General features: G+C 40.1%; 1 protein-coding gene across 4 annotated transcripts in view; it reads right to left on the reverse strand.

The window, feature by feature from the left end:
- Positions 1-22,540, reverse strand: part of atp8a1 (ATPase phospholipid transporting 8A1) — a 115,968-nt gene that overhangs the window by 71,098 nt on the left and 22,330 nt on the right. For 2 of the 4 annotated variants that reach the window (XM_084353743.1, XM_084353741.1), the window contains exons 3-11: positions 16,150-16,249; positions 14,621-14,719; positions 9,951-9,996; positions 9,659-9,699; positions 6,746-6,819; positions 4,695-4,764; positions 4,471-4,598; positions 3,535-3,646; positions 3,028-3,193 (exon numbers count right to left, since the gene is read on the reverse strand). In XM_084353743.1, the coding sequence (XP_084209869.1) occupies positions 3,028-3,193; positions 3,535-3,646; positions 4,471-4,598; positions 4,695-4,764; positions 6,746-6,819; positions 9,659-9,699; positions 9,951-9,996; positions 14,621-14,719; positions 16,150-16,249 (836 nt within the window). Of the gene's footprint in view, positions 1-3,027; positions 3,194-3,534; positions 3,647-4,470; positions 4,599-4,694; positions 4,765-6,745; positions 6,820-7,605; positions 7,680-9,658; positions 9,700-9,950; positions 9,997-14,620; positions 14,720-16,149; positions 16,250-22,540 lie in introns of those variants that run through there. The other 2 variants (XM_084353742.1, XM_084353744.1) reach the window with 2 other exon arrangements.

Below are 22,540 nucleotides of genomic sequence, written 5' to 3' on the forward strand. Positions count from 1 at the left end.
CACATAAAGGAGGGAGTACTTAATCAGAAGTGGGGAGGAAGACAAACGTATCGGATGCTCTCAAGACAAAGGAGGGAGAATTCAGTCCATAGCACATTCTCAACCAACAACGAGTGGAAAAGAGGGGGTGGATTATGCCAGCGAAAAAAGTTTGGATGTTAATGTTGATCACTACATCACCTCGTTTCACTCATGTCTAGTAGCCAGCTTGTTATGTGATGTTATGCAAGATTTCTGCTATGACGTGAAAGAGTGGTGCTGTGTCGGATCAGTAGAGAGAATCAAAAGTCAAACCATAGCAAACCAAGACATGCACAAGTCACACAAGTGCAGAAATAGACCTGATGCCTTCTCGCCTTCTCTTAAATATGTGTTGCTGTTAATGTAGTAACAGTATGAGTATAAGATGTTCTCAGTATCTTTAACATTGTACGATTATTTTTCCACAACACAGAGGAGAGTCAGGATTTCATCTGCACTGTTTTGTTGTCCTCATGTTACCTTGTGTTGCTGATACACATCTGGAGATCTGAAATTAGGGTTAAGCAGTTCTGGGTGGTTTCAAATTTAGAGTCGAGATCGATATTGGGTTAGGCTTGATTGAATTAAAGAGGACTGTTGGGCCGTGGCAGAAGCTTTTAGTTTTAACAGATATTACAATTGCGATATGATTCATAAATAATGGGAATGGTCATTTTTGAGTCACCATTTTAATTTTCACTATTAAATGTATAAATGTATTGTACAATACAACTTTTTGAATAACGAACAAAATCATGATTATGGGATATTGGGATCTTTATCAAACGGGGTAGAAGTAACTAATTACATCTACTGAAATAACTGTAATTATTATATTATTTTTGGGGTACGTTTAAGTACGCATTACATCATGTTATCTACTCAGTTACTTTTAAAATTATAACTGACTACTAAGTACAATTTGAATTAATATCTTTTACTTAAATAATACTTTAACAGCAGTAGTTTTACTTGTAATTAAGTAATATTTCAGCAATGTTACTGTACTCTTACTTGAGTACAGATTTTCAGTACCCTTTCCACCTCTGCAAACATGCTTTCCTGTTTTACTTTTTCTCTGTAGCACTATAGTACTTGTTCATAATACTGTTTTGTCACACTTTTTATCAATTAATTGTTCAGCCCTCATTTCTAATCATTTGCAGCATGTTGTCAATTGCTGGCGTTTCATGTTTTTTTGTGTGTTTGAAAAAAACATCAGTAAACACATATGCAGTTCACTAAAAGAGACAGTCAGCATAAACACTACCTAAACAGTGCTAACTGAACAACCTCTAGCAGGTGAATGAATGCATAATAAATGACTTTTCATATCTGCTCTCAATCTGCATAACGTTGTCACAATGTGTAGGCTTAATGTCCGGGATGATCTGTGTCAGCACTCTGCAGTGGGTCAAAGTCAAATTCATTGCTCACCAGTCATGCATAATAGGCTTCTGTGACGTATGAGCCTGTGTGATGCGTTGTGGGCTAACATTTAATCTTCCTGTGTGCAGCTAACTTCCAAATGTTGGTAGGTGAGTGAAATTACAATAATTTAGGAGAATATAGTGATGTACGAAAATGGGATGTTTAGGATTTGACACTCTCCCCACCTCTCTCTTTTGTCACAGGTTGGATAATATGCACTGGACAGAGTCTCAACAACTCCTTATGGAAGTACAATCAGTCTCAAGATGGACGCCTGCTTTATGACTTACACTCCCCTCATTAGTGTGATATAGATCCGTTTAGATGTGGGTTTAAATGCCACTGAGGACGATACAGAAACCCTTAGGAAATCAACAGAAGCCAATACAACATTTCAGAAAAAGGGACAGTGTAAGTCGTAGTGCAGGATTGAATTGACCAGGGCACAACCTCTCCTACACAGGCCTATCAGGGTACAGAGTAATGGCCAGAGTGCCACGATAACCACTTTGCATACCAGGTTCAGAGCTTCATCACACCCGACCATCTGTCACAAACACTGAGCAGCTCAGATTTTTTTGTGTTGTGAGTTCTCGTCTATGATAAAAGCTTAAAAAAAGAGCCATTCTCTATAATAGCTTGAGACTACATGTAAAGACTAAACAGGTTTTCACCTCTCTCCCTCCCTCCCCTCTCTGTCTGTCCTTTGAAAAATCCACACAAGGAAAGAAGGCGGCGGAGGCATTTAGAAAATGTCAGCTCTTGCCCCTCGGGTTGCACCACATGTCGTGCCCGAGCAATAAACACGTACATGCCTCCCGATATGAAAAACTTCCCGAGTACAACATCATCTCACTGGCAGTCGAAGTAAATGCCGCGATTCATTTCTGAGGGAACAAAAATAAGACGAGGGTCTGAAGCTTGGAAACTGCAAAGTGTTCAACGTGGCACAAAAAAAAAAAATGGAGGAAAAGTGAGACACTGTTTGCATCAGGCACTGAAAATAACTAGAAGAAGGTATAAGAGAGCTGGAGGGGAAAAACCTATTGTTGGATCCCTGGTATGTGCTTGTCCATGGCATGGGCCCATACAAAGTAGGGCAACCATATAGGGGGCGAGGGTAGGGGGCTTCATTTGCTTAGCAAAGGCAGAGCTTCAGTAAGGGGTTAGTAAGGGAGGGTCATTCACGGATGGCCAAGGCTTTTAAATGGTTGTTACCTGGAGCTGTTAAAAAAACGACAACAAAGAAAACAACAAAATCAAACAGAACATTAGAAAGGAACAAAAAAGTACAGCAGCGCAGTGATATTCAACCATTTCTTTTTCACTCATTCACAACACATCTATGCATGTCACAGCTGTCTTTTCACAGTTAACAGGGAATTCACTTATTCCCACATTGCCACATATTTCACTTGTAATGCGAAACATAGTTTAACTGAGGCAACGTAAAAAACGACACGACACATACCAGCATTTAGGAACTTAAAATGACAAAGAAATAAGCTGATATGGACAAGTGAGACAAAATATGTGGAATAGTAGAGGAGCAGCATGGGCTGTCGGGACTCTTACAGTTGAGGTCCATGTACCAGGCATCGTTGCCATACTGGTACTTCCAGATAGTTTGGCCGATGGAGCAGACCAGAGAGATGGCCAGCAGGCAGCCAAACAGCACCAGGATCTGAAAGTTGGTGATCCGCTCCACGTTGGACAGCTTCAGAGGAGGCCGAGTGGAATTCTGGGTAACGAGTGACAAGACAGATGTGGTCAAAATAATGAGGAAGTATGATGTTCTGATGATGATGTTTTCTTTAGGGATGAGTATGATTCATCGGCTAGTCGATTACATTTGCTGCAAATAAGCAGTCGAAATACTAGTCGGTCAAATTACACAGATTAAATTATGTTATATGTTATTGTTGGCTAAACACATCTAGTTACATAAGAAAGTGAAACAGCACAAATTTGTAAAACAATTAAGAAAATATGTTTTTAGATTAAAGTATGACCAAAAGACTGAGCCTTTTTTTATGTTTGTAAGAACTAATATCATCCAAACACTTTGTGAATATGATTTACCTGCATGAGCTTTGTGTCGTGTCCAGTGTAGACCACCACGCCATGCACCCACTGAGTGTTCCTCAGCTGGGCTCCTCTCAGCAGGATCTGGTCGGGACCCAGTGGCATCGTACTGTAGTAAGAAGCATCAGTGCCATGAGTACATACTTCATACTGTCCCTGCAGAATAACAGGCTAAAAAGGTCTTTAACCTACTTTTTTTTTTTTTTTACTTTTCAGCTCATCAGTTAACTACACTCCTTCCAATATCTGCTGTACCAATCAATGAGTGTTGACCTTACATGCAAACACTGATTTAACATAAAACTTTGTGATTCCTTATTGATAAATACGCCAGTGTTAACAATACCCAATCACCAATAGTACAACACTAAGTAATCTATTCCAACATGTCTTTTTCTACAAAGACATCACACAACAACACAAACAAGGTCATTAGTATGTTGTGATGGTGTGAAAGAGTTCACGTCAATAATATCGATAAACACAGCCAACAGTAAGGCCTCTGTTTCTAATAAATATAATTTTCGCCCCACAAGTTGAAACCTTCAGGACTTGATATCTTAAGTTGTATTCTGGTAAAACTGAATAATGGAGAAGTGGCTTGCATCAATATGAAATACTGCCCATTAAACATTAAACACGTATAGATCTGGGTTATAGTGCTTATTCAGGAGAGCTTTATTGCTCCAAACTCCTGGAATCAAGCCATGAAATCTTAAAAGCAGGCGTACTGCACATAATGCATTATCCTTACAAAGACAAAGCCTCCAAATATGAAATTAAATAAAACTGAAGCAGGTGATTTCATTTATTCAGCAGAAACGTTAAATCACCCCTACACACTCATACTGCACTGATGCTGGCTCTGCTCCTGGCTGTTTAGTGAATAAGAGGAAGAGAGAGCCCGGCATGGAGCTCTGCAGCCAAGCCCACCTGTGTCTATCCAGGCGGATGTTCCCAACAAACTCATACAGATGGCGGTTTGGGCTCTCGCACTCCATCCGCCCAGAGAGACGCATCAGACTGTCGATGTCCTTTATTTCTGCAGTCACTTGGAGACCCTGTTGATGTCGTTACGGCAGCATTATAGACGTGTCATTATTTCTCATTGTATGGACAGTATAAAGTACAACGTATGAAGAATAAAAATAATTCACCTGTCTGATTTTAAGGTTTGTTTCTCCGTCCAAGTTCGATGTTTCAATGTAGCACATACCCTGTGGTTCGCTGTTGTGGAGGAAGAGGATACAGACACTTGAAGTAGTTATACACTGCTGTTCAGTCACATGTTACAGTCTGCTAACCTTAGGTGTTCATTATTTATGATAAGATTATATTTTTATGTATGGTATACCAATGAGAAAAAGGGCATTTATCATGAACTTATCACTTTCGCTCAGTACATTTACATGCACACTAATATTCAGCTATTATTCCGAATATGACAATATTCTGAATTTGAAACACATAAACAGCATGTTTCGTTTGTATATGTTGTATTTTCCAGTTAAGACATGTAAGATATGCAGATATTTTTTGGGTTTAAGGAGCTTTTCTTTTCTTTTTTCTTTTTTTACAGCACATTCAGAACATGTGTCTCAACTGGGCTTTTTATTGCAATCTGTGGCCTCTTGCCTGTTCACAGTTCCTGTCATGTCATGGACGCATTGGACACAAACCACCGCAATTTTTTTTTTCTTTTAACTTTCATGCGATGGATCATCGACGCTGCATTTGATTTTGATGTCAAAGCTGAAGGCTCATGTTGATCAGTTTTCAATGATGCATAGAAGCAAAAAAATGGCACAAGCGCCAACTGTTTTTCATTTCAATGTTCAATGTTTTGACACGATAAACAACATGTGAAGGCACGTTAATCGGAGCATGCACAGCTGCATCAACAGAAATATTAAGTTTCACTAGCCAAGTAAACCAGCTTACTAGGAATATTGTCTTCTTCGGAATAAGGGCAAAAAACAAAACATTATGTGCATGTAAGCGTAGTCACTATAAATTTCAATTCAGTGTTAATTATTTATAAGCTAACTCTGATTAAAAAGTGTCTAGAGCACAACAATTACACTAGATCACTGCAAACAAAGATGCTGCATGTCAGCCTTAAAGCCACTCAGGAACACAAACAACTTTCTCTGAGTGGAAGTTACCAGTTTAACGTACAGTAAATATCCTCAAGACAGACATCACATCTTTGTTTGCTGCTAACCCCGAGTTAAACTGTCTTTCAGGAGAAGCTAAAATACACTGCATAGAGACAGAGAGCGAGCGAGAGAACACGGAAGGAGGGTGAAACAGGCGAGCAGGCATGCCGAGCACAACAAACAGAGCAGACAAACGGGCCTCTGACAGACTCTGGGCACTGGGACAGAGAGTTAGAGCATGCCGGTGCTTAAGGTGAGCCGGGTCCCTGGTTAGCTTCTCTTTTAATAGAGTGATTTATTCATACTGAAGGCCGGTCCAAACACACACAGGGTGGAGGGGAAAATCAAAAAGAGATCTGGACACTGACGCCCGGCCACAATCAATGAGAGGTCTGGAATCTGCTGCTATTAGCCCATCAGATGAGAGCTTTGTTTCATGGAGATGGGCAGGAGTCTGCTGCCATCATGGCCAGAAACTGAAGTCTAACACTTGGTGCTTTATTACTGATTGTGAGTTACTGAACTACACATAGGCCTGTTTAAATGGCATTACATGTGGAAAGTTAGCAAAAGTATAATTCCAAGATGCTTCTCAACTTTAAAACTTGGAACGTGACTGCATGCAAACTGTCACATCAAATGTTGCATTCAGGGTGCCGTACAAGCCATGCAAGGGCTAGAATATACAATACAGTCACATCTGAAGAAAAGGAGCATTTTGCCCCGGTGCTGTCATATTAGACGACTACAGTCACTCTAAGCGGTGTTAAAAGTTTCAGCCAAACATTGAAAAGGGTCCACTGTACTTGTTAAGATGTAAAACAAAATACAGCATAATAAAATGACTGTATAAACGGCCAGTGCTATGGCTGCCAAACCACGATGAAGAGGAAGAGTAGAAAAAAGGAGTTCATTGACTGCGCGCCTGAATAATCACAGGCCTTTCCTTCCTCAAGTGTGCAAAATAAAATATTTCTGACTCCTGTCGATACACACAGCCCCTATCTCTCCCACCGCTGTTTCGTTGGTAGTGTTGCTGGTTTCCTGACCTGGACGACAGAATGACGAGGTCAGCCGGGAGATGATCCCCATTTGCAGCTCTGACTACTTCCCCAACCGCCACCTGATATTACCAACCACACACCAGCAGGGGGCGAGAGAGAGAGCGTGGCAGTTGTTCGCACGGGGGGGGCAGGAGAGGAGAGGATGAGAAAAAAGGAGGGATGGAGAGGATAAAGAAAGAAAACACAGACAGACAAACAGCAAACACATAAGGGGAGAGAGACAACTGTTTCAGTTTCAGGGCGATGAGAAGAGCACAATGATCAGTCCTGTGTGATCACAGGAGGGTATGGTTGCTCATCTGTTCTCCTTTTCACAAAACCATTTAGAAAAACGTGACACTGTAAAGTTGATGATGAAATCACTCAGAGGAACTAGGTTTTACATGAAATAAATACATATATACATATACTGTGCCAATAGAAGAGATTTTTAAAAACACACTTTTCAGACTGTATTTTTAATACAATTTGTGATAAATTTGAATCTTTAAAAATCTAAAAATTGATATAAGCCCAATCCACAGCAGGTCCAAATGGTTTTGTGAAAAGGTGAAGGAGGTAGGCAGGTTTGTGTTGACATGACTTATCAGTTCAGATTCAAAATCACATTACCACCGTCCCACCTAGAGAAATGATGGTTGTCACAACATGATTCACAGCCTCACAAAGTAATGGATTATTAAGGAAAATTCTCAATTCTGATTTTGCAGGATTTTTAAGACACTTTGACAGTCTGTGTATTATCTAACCATCACTTCTTTAGGGAGAGTTGAGAGAGAGCAAAAAGAAAGAAAGAAAGGAAGGGAGACGTTCCCACAGTCTGGCAGCAGGTCGGACTCCTGTACCTGGACGATAAAATGACAGCATCCGCAGGAACGAAATCACTGCCATTTACTCTAAAAATATCGCCCACCTCAATCTGTGGAAATAAACTGGTTACTGGTGTGTACAGCCCATAAAACAGCATTAATGAAAACACGAGTTTTACATCAGGAGTAAAAATGCACAGCTGGCAATAAAGAAAAGGTAAGAACATTAACGCAGTGAGAACAGTACAATACTGATGAGAAGACACACTGGAGAAACATCTGGAGTCTTCTTTCTACTACTGCTGAGCTGCATAAACATATTTCATCATTCAACAACTTCAGAAGAAAAACATTTATCCATTTCCATTTGCAAATCCATGAGGAAAAGCTCCTCATGGCTGCACAAAGTGTCTGTTGTTCTACCTAATTCAATGTCTTTTTTTAGCCACTGACATTTTAAATTAAAAACATTTATTATTGTCATAAGACAAAATGTCATTAAGAAAAAGATGGTAAGTAGGTCGGACCTGTCTTGGTTTATCATGACACATCACAGTTACCATGTGAGTGACACATTTAATTATGACAACAACAAAAAGATCAATACGTTCTGTTTTCTACATTGATTAAAAAATGCAGGAACCATAACAACACAGTTCTGCTCCTAATACCATGAAGATTTAACTGTTACTTAACAACCAACTTGTTTTGTTTTTTCAAGCTGCCCTGAAAGAGTTTCTAGTTAGAACCAAACAGATTTTTTGGAGAGAAGCTGCTTTTACAATATGCATGATGAAGATGTAAAACGCATCAATTATTTAAAGCTCGTCGTTTTAGAGAGGATTTCTGTGTGTATGGAGAAGAAGAGAGAGTGAGAGTCGCATTCCAGCAAGAAACACAGTGATTTTGTCCTTTTGTCGAAACAAGTCGACGCCTGAATCAAATGTTTTGTTAGTGAATATCTCAGTTAAAGAAACTCTTTGCATATTTAAGACACAGTCACTCTGATGCAGTTTCACTGAATCTCAATGAAATACCTCCTACACCTCAATCTTCATCATCTATAATACCACATTTGTGTTTTTTGTTTTTATTTTGGCATGTTGTCATGGCCTGCATTGTGTCTTAAATGTGTGTTATTGATCTGCGATAACTGACACACACAGCCATCAAAGGCCTGGTTCACATGTACACAGGTATTTTTTAAAACAGGGTATTAAAGTAAATGTATGGTGTACGTACAGACGAGCGTTTTAGCACCATCTTAGAAATAACCTTCATAATAACACACCTGACAACACATATCACACCTCCATCCAGGTACACTGGGCATGTGTGGCTGGTGTAAACAGGAAGCAGACTGTATACTCTGTGGTCTGTGATATCACAATCTAATTTAGCCACATTTTTAAACAAGTGGTAAAAGAAATAGCCGTGTACATGCGCATAGGGCTTGAGTAAAGGTCTATTTGTCTATTTTGCATTCATTATCATTCATATATTACATTCCTATTGCTGAAATAATAAGACATTATCAGCCTAGCAGTTGAGATGGCAACATAATTACACAGACGCTGTTAATTTAGCTCTCAAGAACAAATAAAGCAATACTTCATGTAATAAATCAATTCGTACTTCTTGTCTGACTCATATCCCTGAGAGCAGGAAGAAAGACTCGGCTTACAACACAGATGAGGCAGCATTACTCAACACCGAACAGTCCAAATCTGTGTCACGTCTGCGCTGCCTGGTGTTCTTTTCTCCACACCCTCTGCTTTTAGGCAAATTGTTCCAGCCACAGTAATAAAATTGTTTCATTATGAGCGGAAGAGAGGAAGCTTCTCTTTGTCCTCCAGCGTCGCCTCTAATGACCGTCCACATGGAAACGCTGGATTAATTAGTGGCTGGGGTCAGAGGGTGTATGTGTGTGTTTGTGTGTTTGTGTGTGCAGCATGTGTGAGATTTCTCCGACTGACAACAGCACAACAGATGTTGAAATTGGTAGAATGAATGATCTGCTTTCAGTTCTGGATTTTAAAAATGGGAACGGTTGAAAATGACCTTTAGTGAAGACATTCTTGGTACATACCTTCTCCCAGTGCACGATCTCCCAAGCACCATTTCTCAATACTGTGGTGAGTAATGAGGGGGGATGAGGGAAGTTACAGTGAGAGAGAAAGAGGAAATAAACAGACAAGGAGAGAGAGTTGTTACAAAACACATGACAAACCAGTATTCAGGATTTTACAGTTAGTCTTACTGTCTTACTGGCAAATGTAAATACTCACACTGACATAAAACAAAGTAGTATCTTCTCTACTAAAACCAACATTATTGGCTTCCCTAATCAAAAACCTGATGAATAAAACGGTTTTCAATACCTTGACATTCCTTTTTGTTGACAACACTGTCAGCATTGTGGCGTTTCTGTGTGGAACAAAGAAAAAATATTCACATTTCACACATGAGACGATGTGTTGTCTCATATTATCATAATGACATAATATCAATACGTTGCACAGCCCTACTGGTATTTTAAATTAAAGCAGCCTCTTTATAGGAACTAACCAAACTGTCCTCGTGCTGTATGTGACCACATCAAAATACGATCAGCAGTATTAGCTCCTCTCATGTCCCTCTTGTCTGCTGAACAGTCATGCAATCAACTGTGACTTCAACAGCTGATTCCAAGGGACAGCTTGTCAACAAGCATCACGCTGAGTAATAATGTGTTGCTGAGTCCGTCTCATATAAGTAATCACTGTGTTTCCAACTGTAGCTGCTGAAAGCAACGTGTGCTGTGCTTGATTAGCGAGGAGAGGACAGATCCACTCAAGTCCCGGCTAATAATCTGTTTACTTTGAAGATCCATTCTCATTTAGGCTAATTCTAATTCAATTTAAAGCTAATTTGGGGTAATTTGGCTCACTGTACTGTACATTTCAGGAGAAAAAAAGACAGAGAAGTCTTCTGGCTGCTCACTGAGAGACCAGAGCAGCTGAAGGTGAAGTGCACCAATGCACAGTGGCTGATGGAGGAGAGGTACTCACTCTCCTTGGCCAGATTTCTCCAATGTCCTGCAGACTCAAGCCAACAAAAACATCTGTCTGATGCTACAGCTGCTATTAGCCAGTCCTATCAAAGCCTGAAGCCAGAGGAATAACCATTTTAAAGCATCAAGTAAACTGAATCTGCACTTAAGGGTTGGTTTTCTCTTGTACTTTTGACTTTTAAGTCCATCTCTCCTTGAATCTATATTCCAATGCACCGTTTCTTATATACATCCTCTCCTTTTCCACTCTGCCGTCCTCCATCCGACTCTTTTTCAGGTGTAGTGTCTAATGAATAGGCAGCCTGTGTCACATGGCTTCAGCCTTCTCCCAGCTACACTATGCCCAGAAAAAGTTGGCTAGTAGAGACCTTTACAAACCTCATTCATCATCCTCTGTGCAAGTGCTGTCAGCTAATTTCATTCATCCGCACTATCTCTTCTGCTTGTGCAGACCCTCCTCTATTCATAGAACTATAGTAGGAGAGAAATATTGTATTTGTATCAGTTACTTCACAACTTTTCCTGCGTTTCGCCTTTCTCATATTCTCTCTGTGTCCTCCTCTCTCGCTCCCTCCGTCCCGATGGACATGGAGAAAAGGAGATGTACTGTATTTAGATGATGTGTGTAATCACGGTGCAGCGGAGGGCAAGTAGCACACAGAGGTTATGCGTAAATACTGCAGTCTCAGGCCTCTGTAGACTTCAGCCGTAGAGGGGGAAAAATGAAAGCAGCGAAAGATAAAAAGGGTAGAGCATCTGCAATGTTACCTTGATTAACCTGCTAATATGGCTTCAACATAAACCTAATGAGACAGCGAGCAGCAGTGGAGGAGGTTGGAACACACAAGGGCAATAACAAAAGTCTTTCAACTACTTTTATTTTTTTTCAGTTTGTCTGGAAACAGTGTCACTGTTTAAAGGTATACTGTAGCACACATTAAATGCACGGCAGCCTGTGATTCACAGTATACATTTTCTTGATTCTAAGATGTAGTGCAATGCAGATTCTGCATCAATGCAGTTACAGAACATAATCGGGATAAATATATAGCATGCTAATGTCGACTGGACAATAAAGTTGTAAAGTCGCTCTCTTGCATTCAATTATCGGTGATATTGAGCTGCTGTTTTTTTTTATATGTTAGTAGATTTGTCAGAGATCAGCGGCAGGTGATTAGAAAAAGCATCCATAATTTTGAAAGGACACATCTGGCCACATTTCCAATTTAATGAACTTACTTGGAAGTGCTAACTGGACGAGATGCGTAGAATCTGCCTCACACCTTAGGAACTACATCAGCCATTTTCACCCTGAGCTATCGTCTGAACTTTGCCGTCAAAATCTGAGAGAGGTGTGTGCAGCAGAGTCATGTTTGTGATGTTTGCCACGTTCAGAAAGTGTCGTCTTAGAGCTGCTAGGTAAAAATGATATTGTTGTAGATTACAGCACCTTTGTGATGCACTACAGACAGATTCATGTTGATAAGTGTTTTTGTTATGTTTATATATTGACATGGCTCATATAGATACTGGGAAGGATGGGACGATAAATCATTTTATCATCATCATTTTCATTATCGTGATAATCGTGAATACCCTCACATTAATGACTTGAAAAGTTGTCTAGCTCACCGACGTACAGTCCCATATTGGTTTCCTGATTGAGTATCAATTGCCTAAGGCTAGAGGCATGGCTTGCATATTGTATTCCCCACAAAAACGTGATTACAAACACATTAGATGTATGTAAAATGCTAAGGATTTCAAACTTCAAAACAACAGGGAGATAATGTTACCACCAGTCATTTATCCATTATTTGTACTTAAGATTCTTCGATTAATTGTTTTTGACTAAAAAAGATGTGTGTCCTATCTGTCAACAAAGACAACTATGTGCTTTAATATAAAAAATGAAGGATGCGATACAATGAGACGCATTAAGATGCATCGAGAATCGTCGCACGTTTGAAGCAAATAGTGGCTAGTGAAGCCTCTAAGTATAACATTTCAACTGGTAACATTTTAGGCTGAAAGATAGTTGATGAGAAACAGAACAAAGAGCCACAAGGTAAGAAACGTGCTGTACAGTGTGTGTCCATAGTGCATGATTCATGAAGTTAGAGGTCGATGTTGCCCTGTCAGGTCAACTCGTGAGGGACAGCGCAGTACAGGGAACAGACGTGTGTGCAGGTGACCTTCAGCAATAAAGACGGAGTCATCACCACTCCGTTCCCATGTTTTTAACAACAGGCCAAGAGAAAAACTGCTGCGCTGGTCCCTTCAGCACGAGATAGAAGCTAATAGTATCTGTCCACCGGGACCTGCACAGAGGATCGCATTGCAGGGTCACTGCAATACAGTAGACGCTACATTCCCTCACTTAGTTCAGACGGACTTGAGTGGATTACTTGCGAACACAGTGTAAACACATTTTGAAGCCTTTCACTTCGCAGCAAACAAGAAGTCACACAGTAAAAAGATTGAACCAAAACAAAATGATTCATACTGAATAACTTGCATAACCTTTTTGCAAGCATCTGTTCAACAGTTCAGACTCGCTCGAGGGCAGACAGTTGTTTTGTTTTGTTAGATATAACTGTCTTTGTGCATGAGCATTCAGTAACTAGGTTAATTGACTGAACGAGTACTGTGGGTGCAGTAGGCACAGCTGTGACCTCAGAATAAGTGTGTGCGTTTGTGTCTGTGCGTGTGAGTATGTCTGATGGTGTGTCTATATGTTGGGGAGTATCCTGCTGTGGTCATATAAACATCAATGCCTCCTCGCTGCTGCACAGTTCAGCACCAAGAGGACAAACTGTACAGTGTGAGACAAAACAAAAGGGAGCTCTCTATAGGGGGACAGTCCCTTCATGTTAAGATACATCAATTCAACTACAGACCTACATTAACAATAGAGTAAGTGTTTCAGAGAATTCGACTTTATTTCTTGATTTTTATTATCTCTTTTCACTGGATGGATGAAAATGACTTACTGTATTTTGTGCAGACGAACTGCGCCTAAAACTTCTGCAAACATTGAGGCACAAAGCACACACTGTGTACAACACTACACTATGTAGAGCCGATGTAGCCGTGTCCATACCGTCTGCATTCAATGAGGAACATGATATCGTAGCTGGGATGCAAAGGTTGTTTTAAAATTGGGCATTGAAAAGTTTGTTGATTGCATTTTCATGTTAGCTGACTTTGTGATTTTTTTTATCAGGGTTTTGCTGATGTGTGCACTTTAAAGACATCACACGACACACACTTTTATATTACACTGTATATATTTAAGCTAAGGGTTTAAATTCCTGATTCAAATAAATCTTTATTTGAATGATCCGCTATCGATTCATAAAATCTAGAGATCGATCTTTCAATATAAGCCTTTCCTGTGGGTGCCTGTCAGGATCCAGAAAAACATCAGCCAAGTGCCAAATACAGGTAGATTTTCCATTTTGGTGAGAAAATCTCTAAAGGCTGTCGAGCACAGTGATGGATAAATGTTTGTACAAAAACAGTCATGGGATTAAAAACGATGCTGAAAGTCTCTACTGCCTTTTGGTGTCATTTACGGGCACGCTGTTTCTGTCCTCTGCTGTCTGTCTGCGTCAGAGTTTCACACACAGCACAGAGACAGGGACTTCATGGTGCATTCAAGTGCACTTGAACTCAGAAATCTAAACTCGAATGGCCATAAAGGTCGTTTAAAAGGGGAAAGTATTATCTGTGTGTTTTCTTATTCTCCATAGTTGAAATAGATATAGGCCTACATCTGCCTTTACTTTCTTGTACAGCATTTTTAACACCTAGATGCTAAAATCTGTGCTAAATCTCTGCTCTACTTCAGCCACAAAACTAGGCTGATACTTTGAGTAATAAAAGGTCCTACTGGTTTTAAAAATATAGTCAAGGTCTCGTCACACTGAAAGAGAGAAAACAAGAGTGAAACAAACACCAAGACAATTATCAAATCATATCAGATATGAGTCTTACCAGATCTTCAATGATCTCTTTGACAGCAGCCACCACCAGGATGAAGAGCAGCGGCACCAGTGTGGTCCAGCGACCAGTGGGAGACACATCTGGGATTTGCTAAAAGGCACACAAGAAGGGGAAATTAAGTCAAATAGCAAATTTTTTTCAGAATATTGCAGAAGCCGACTTTACAATTTCTGGGTACTTTCATGGCTCAAAATAAGACAAAAGCAGTACTTCCCCTACACCAAACTCGGCCCCTACGCCACCGTTTTACACAGCGTTAGATTGAGAATTGTGTGAATTTTACACACAGGAGCTGTTGTCATGAAAAGTGTCAAAGGGCTATAGACCGATGAAACTTAAAGGAGGTACTCCCAGCACAAACAACTTTTCCTAGTACTTTATTTTTGCTCTCCCTGCCTCTGAATGTCTAATTATTTGGCTATTTTAAGTGCTTCAAAATTAACAGTCAAACACCAGCGTAATTAAAGCCAAGAGAGGGCCACAGGAGACAGCCACTGTTAAACTGCTCGAAGGAAACTTGAACGAAATAGATCTCTCATCTCCCTCATCTGCATAGATGTTTTATTCAAGGTCGCAGCATCGACAGGGCAGGTAATGAAGATTCACACTGGCTGCTTTTCAAAGCAGATACTTCAAGGTCACTGGATAGAGCCCTTTCCCATCCTCGGAGCACTCATTAACGAAGGCTGGCCGGTCAGCACGAGTGTAGGTAAAGACGGGATCGAGTTCAACGCAGCCTTTCTTCTGTGATTGTTTAATGTTTTCTGCAAGGCCTTTAACAGCTGATATATGGACTCCTTTGAACTGTGTAGTAATGATTGGGAGTTGAAGCTTTAAGTGTTCTTAGGGGGGATCAATGCTGACCTACAGTTTACAGGCAAACTTCCTCCAGTGTTAGTCTTTGCAAGTATTTACCAGTCACAATATTGGCAGTACCACCAAGATCTGTGGATGCAGCAACAAAACTGATAATCAGCTCACAGCTCTCTGCTCAGGAATAGTTTATTTCTTTAACAAATTTCATGCTAAATATTTCCACATCACCTCTGCTTTTCTACTGTTTGAGCGTGTACAGTGTAGTTTCTTTACTGCAGTGTAGTGGCAGGGATGCAGTGAAAGGCCACAGCCATCCGCAGCACCCCATGCATTTCCAAGGCATGTAATATGCAGTATACTGTGGTGAGCCTGCAGGCAAATCTACTGTAGTTTCCTTTTAAAGGAGGCCCGCATAGTATTACATGTATTATTCATTATCAGTCTATATAAAGTACCTCGTCTATGTGTGTGTGCGTGTGTGTGTTTGTGTGAATGAGCTTGTCTGTGTGTATATGAAATTACAGACATGACCTTTTGAAATGATGTCTAGGTCATGGCAAACAGTAAAGAAGGCCACTTGCATACTAATGGGAATAAAGCTGAAATTGCAGCTGAGATGAGCAGTGATTTAACATTAATAAGGCAGTTTGTAAGTTATTGTTGTATTTAAAATCTATGTCACACAAACTGCAGCTGCATCTTACCTGCAAGAGTGCGATGAAGAGAAAGAAGGCATTGGCTGCCCTCCTGAACTGTGAGTAGAGGAAGCGGGGGAGGAAGGTGAGGACATTATATTTGGCCGTGCTGAAGACGGCACCGAGCAGCAGACAAGGCCATGGAGGAGGGAGACAAGAGAAAGAGAGAGAGACAAATGGTTAGATCACAACATCTGAGCGGTAGTTTTTACACTACTGACATTCAAAATGCAAACAAAAATGGATCTGAGATCAACCTGGGTCTCATATTATCTAATCCAGCCATTCAAATACATGTTTTGGTATGAGATTTCCACAGTACGATAACTGTCTCAGAAAATATCACACTATCATGGTATTACACAATCATTACCAACTGTGACAGCATCGGCTGGTAATGCTTTCACCTTGTGAGTCTGTGTGTGTGTCATCATGGCAAAATGTGGTCCTGGAGACACCGTTTGTCGGAGGAATGATCACAAAAGGGATTTTAAGTATTTCAGAAGGTGTTCATATGTCTGGCTGGCTGTGGACAGACTTTTGTCAACACGATAGCGTCACACAACCATGAAAGATGCAATTATGAAACTTATTAGGTTTGTAGTTGATATATAAAAAAAAATGCTGAGTTCAAAGACGAGTGTGGTCTCAAGAAATAATGAAGTAATGAATACATACTACTACTACAGTAGAGAGATGGACGGACAGACGGACAGACAGACAGACAGACAGCTGGATAGATCTAAAAGTAAAATAATTTTCTGATGGTGGACCCTGAGACAAAACCCAATCAAACTGGGGTCCATGGTCTAATTTGTATCAGTTTAGAGGTCCTCAAAAAGGAAAACGTTTGGGAACCACTGCTGTAGATAAGCAAAACTACATGGTACGATAACAGTCAATTTTCCCAACCCTAGATCCCACCCATTCACAAAAGTCCTGTCTATTTGTGTGTGAGACCGATGAGCAGCGCAGACCGGTGGACTCAATGATCGTAAAGAATAATTAGGAGGAAGAAGGGAGCTGGCAGAGGGTGTAAAGAACTCCTGGCAGACGTGAGCTATGCTGCCTGTGCTGCAGTGGGGTTGGAGGGGGGATGTCTGACGGTGACGGTGGTATATCGAGGCTGGTGGAGCCAAGAGTCAGGCCTCCAGCAGTCTGATTTACAGCTGCATTAAAGGGCCAGTCAGAACAGCCACTTTGGGAGAACATATACGCCGTGATGTATGCCCAGCCACCGGCGATGCTTTGGTTACTCACACGAGCAAAAAAAGCCGTCACACACACACAAGCAGCATATCAGGGTATAGCCTCCAACTCATCTAAAGGGGCCTAGGCATATGGAGGTAAACGTTAGTGATACCACCATTTTATTCTTCTTACACTGAATCACATTTGACAAACACATCAGCAGTTTTTACCTGCAGCGGGTCCACGAGCATGTAAAGTTATGGATAAACAGCTAGCACTGAACTGAGTTAAAAAAAAAAGAAAAAAGAGTTTTATATTCACTGTCGCCCTGGTCGCCTGGTACAATGAATCTGCTCATGGTGAGTGAGAGGGACAGAGTGAAGGCAAGTGAGTAAGAGCAAGGCATTGTTCTGACAGCAGTACAATGTAACACCAGCCTCACAGAGGAGCCTGACGAAGAGCCTTGTCAGAACAAGGGTCAGCAAAGAACCGGCTTTCTTCCATTCCACAAAGTCTACTCTTTAGTTTAGTCCACTGTTGTTATTTCAGCCTCTGTAAAAAGAAGGCGTTACTGAGCCAAGCTAAAGAATACATTTACATTTTGTCACTGAAGGAGCGTAAAAAATGGACGTAAAAACAAGTCATGCTTTTTTTCCTTTCTCTTTTGGATTATGGTGGTTTGATCTCTATGTATGAATTTGCATCTGCTCTTAAACCCTCAGATGCTGTCTATCACTCTGCTCTTAGGTTTATTACCGGAGATGCTTTCACCACTCATCACTGCAGTCTATATGAAAATGTTAGGTGGACTCTGAGAGACATGACAGGCATTGGTTTGTGTTTATCTACAGGGCTCTTATTGGGAATTTGCCATCTCACATATAATCTCTGGATCATATAATGATCAGCTTTCACTACAACTTCCTTGAGTTTGTGCTGAGCTTGGTAGATCTAATATAGATAGATCTCAATAATTTCTATGCCCAGACCACTTGGAACTGTTTTTAACAAAGCACCTTAAAAAAATAAATCCTTGATCAGAGATCATACTATTTCTGTTTGTATCTTTTTAATTGATTGTTTTTGTATCTTGTACCTTGTTTGTGTGTACAGTATGTACAGACTTAACTGTTTTCTCTCTCTTTATGTGACTCACTGTAATGAAGGCCAGCCCTCAATGATTCTCCATTTTAAATAAAAGGCAAATAAATAATACATTTGCAAATATAACTACTTGATTTAGAGCAAGAAAATATTTTACTTTGGTAACTGTGTGTCTGAGTTCATGTGGTTTGAGTTCCCCTCTTTCCTGCAGGTAACCTCAAGTTGAGCATTATCCTGTTTCTCTCAGGTTCACATATTCAGATGGAAAGTTAAAGAGTACAGGTTTCCTGTCAGTCTCACGTCTCTGTCTTGGATTGTATTACTGACAGAACAAAACCTGATCCAACAGATCGATTCCATTCAGGTTTGAATGCTCATCCTAGTGACCAAATGGTCAAGTTTGAAGTTTTCCACTTGAATTTTGTCTGAATTTGGCCAACTCAGACTCAGTTCGATGGTTTTCCAAGTAAAATATTTGAATTCTTAGAATTCAGTGGTAAATAAATGTCAGGTCCTTTGTTGCTGATAAAGTTAAAATAGTTTACAGCCTATCTTTGCTTTCATGTAAGCTTCTTTTGGCTGCTTCATCAGCAGATGATCTGTTTCCACCCCGCCCTGCCCAACCCGGCATGGAAATTTGATTTCTAAGATCCTCATATTTGATTTGGCAGAGGCTTTTCGTACCGGACGCCCTTCCTGACGCAACCCTTCTCATTCATCCAGGCCTGGGATTGGCAATTAGGAGAGCACTGGCTTGGCTAAGTGTCTTGCCCAAGGAAACGTGGTCAGGAGGACGTGGGGATCAACCTGCCGATCCTGTGATCAGTAGATGACCTGGTCTTACTCCTGAGCCACAGCCGCCTCTTTACCTTCATATAATAATAACAGTTCTAAAGTTGTCTGAAAGTATGAGTAAGAGAGGGGAGACAGGAGATTTCTCAGTCAGTCAGACAAAGAACAAAATAGATTTCAATCTGTTTGGGTACTTCTACAGGCTTTGTGTGCATTCCACAAGTTTTACAATAAAAAACATGGGGAGAAAGAAAGAAAGAAAAACAAAACAACAGAAGCAAAATATGAGCAAAAGAACTGATGTACACATTTAAATAATTTACTAACAAATCAATATCCAGGCAGTGATTAGATTACATGGAAAAAGTACTTTAACTAGGTTGCTAAATATCATGATATGCGTGTACTTTTTATCATTGAGATATACGAACACCAGGAAGTGGAATGTGTTTGCCTGGTTAATGTGAAAGCAAACAAAGACACAGTTTGTGTCTGTTTGTATGTCAATGAACGAGCGTGTCTGATATAATACATTCTCCTCTCATGAAAGCATTGTTGTCAATTTTCCCCTTTTAATTCTAATGTAGATCTTATTAGATCATCTTAATGTTCGGTAAAGAAGCCGACCACCTGTTGTGAAATACTTTGCCATACATCATCCGAAGCCCATAACAACAACATGAGTGCATTCACATTAAGTACCGCCGAGCCCACTGGGTATTAGACAGTAAGTGCCTGGTAGAGCTAATGCATACTGTAGTTACTGCCTCAGTCTATCTCTTGAGATACAAAGAAACAGTGCTGGTGAAGTTCAGCCTAAAGGCCTTGGCTTTATCATTTCTATCTTTATCTTCTTCACTCCACCTTTGTTTCTGATCTCATGTGTTGGTACTGTAAACACTGTACTGTCATACTCTAGTTACTTCTGTACACTGTGGCAGGGCAAGATAAAGAGCTCATTTAACACTCTGCTTCATGGATGATTATGGATCTTCCTAAAGATCAAGACGATAATTAGAGAAGCGCTCCCTCACAGGTATCCAGATTACAATCAGAAGCACCTTTAACATTATCTATTAGCTTTTCCACCACCGCAGAAGGGTTTGATGTTACAGGATGTCATTATAAATACCTGTTTTAGTTTGTTTTGTAATGCTAAACTTGACTCAAGTTAAACAACTGTCAAAGGAACATTTGACATGTCATTGAGTGTTTGGATAGTCTTCATCTTTTAGCCACTCCTTGTACTGACACCTCACATCTTTTCAGTCCAAGTCAAACATCCAAAACCTACTTGAAACACCAGTCTCTCCCTGTAGTTTGATATAAATGAAATACAAATTATATTGCTCAAACTGTATCAAAATCACTAATTAGAAGTTTTTTCCTTTCCAAAGGTGAAGGTCACTGACATCACATGTCAACACACAAAAACCTTGAGGAGGCCAACAGGTTATGAAGATGTTCTGCACAGTGGCAGTAAAGCTGCCATGATAGATAATGACAGCAGATTATGTTGTGTAAATAACTAGGTCATAACCCGCCCATGGGCCATGGTTGGCACTGAAGTGGCTGCCTGGTGCCAGAAACAGAAACAACTGTTAACCAGATGAAAACTATCACAGAAACCCCACAGCCTCTCCACAAATCTGTGTGCTACTTTGAAATCAAGATTATTTATTCATTCTTCAAGTTTATTTATTCATTCTTCAAGTTTAACTGTAGGGTTAAAAAAACATACCGTCAGAGAAGTCTTTTGGCTGCTTCAACAAAGTCTTATTTTTATGAAAAATTTGGTCTGGCTTTTCAGAATATAGGAATCACACAAACAAGTCGACGTAGGTATTTTCGTTACGCATTATATTTCATTCCTCTTTTACCTCTAACTCTCTTTTTCTCATTTCTCATTTACTTTATAGATATACTAAGAGAATTGTTGAAATTTCATTGCCAACAACTGCTTCAATGTGAGTATAAAACTTAAAAGTTGAGTATAGAAATTTAAAACAAACTCTTGGTCTAACCACTAAATTTTTTTTCTAATTACAGATGAAATTAAAAGCTTACATACAACAGATGAAATAAAGCTTACATACGTCCAAAAAAGGGCTAAACCCTCATATAAAGTACACTGGTCGGTCTATGCCAGCTGAAGGCCAGCATGTGTTAGCAGCATATTCAACCACAAAGGAGATAATCAAATCAACCGAGGCCGTCAGCTGACCACTGAACTTTAGAGATTCAGACAGTTCATTTGCAGAGTGTTGATTACATCTTCTTCGTGGTTCAACAGCATCAAAATATACACAGATGTCTATGTGTGGTGACTGTATGGTCGGATAATGTTTGATAATGTCTGACTTGGCATTTAAGGGTGATGATATAGGTCCCCCCTTGTCCAACGAATTTGATATGCAAACACGAGTGCACACAGAATTTGCAAAGTCAAACTGGCTGGACCAGTAACCTGTGCAATGACCCCCTGTTCAGGGTGTGTCTGTCATTGTAGCTCTGCATAAAGGAAGTTCTGCGACTTACCAGTTAGCTGTGATGGTAAATGTCACTCTGCTGCGTGTGTGTCATGTACACAGTTAAGTATTTCTTTATGGTATGTCATTAAAATGAAAAGCTTACATCGGGTAATAACGTTTTAAAGATTAGGTTCATGTGGTTAGATGACTGAGGCTAATGAAGGTACTCTACTCGGACAATTATACTAATTTCATGAGTAATCTAATTGAATGTGCATGTGGGTAAGGGGTTAAACTTTAGCATGACTATGTATAGCTGTCCACATCTCAGTTTAATCAGAGTCACTTGACTTACATAGGACGGAAATCCAGGTCAATACTGATACTGTACACAACATATTGCAATTATTTTGACAGACGTTACAATTGTGATATGATTTGTATCTCTACAGCACGACAGTACTTTTTTCTGTTTTGTCACACATTTTACCTCAATCAAATAATTCTAGCTTCTCAAATTTGGATATTGTATCGGCCACATTGCAATTTGGATGATATTTGTTTGTGCCTGTGTCTTTCTGTGTATATGCATGTCTAACAGGACATATAATATCAGCATTTCATGAATACACATCAGTAAAATGGTTTGCACAGCCACTCCTATTTGCCATAGGATAAATTTACATTAACATTTACATTACAACCAGTTCAGCTGAGCAAACAGTCCACACCCATGCGTAACAGTGAGAGCTGGGTAGCTGTCTGTTGTGAGGCAGGAGTCATATGTGTGTACAGAACGGTGACATATTGTGCAGGTAGTGATGCCGCAGCGGGAGGATGGG

The sequence above is a fragment of the Pagrus pagrus genome (assembly GCF_965226575.1).
Source record: "Pagrus pagrus genome assembly, chromosome: 5".
NCBI classification, from domain to species: domain Eukaryota; kingdom Metazoa; phylum Chordata; class Actinopteri; order Spariformes; family Sparidae; genus Pagrus; species Pagrus pagrus.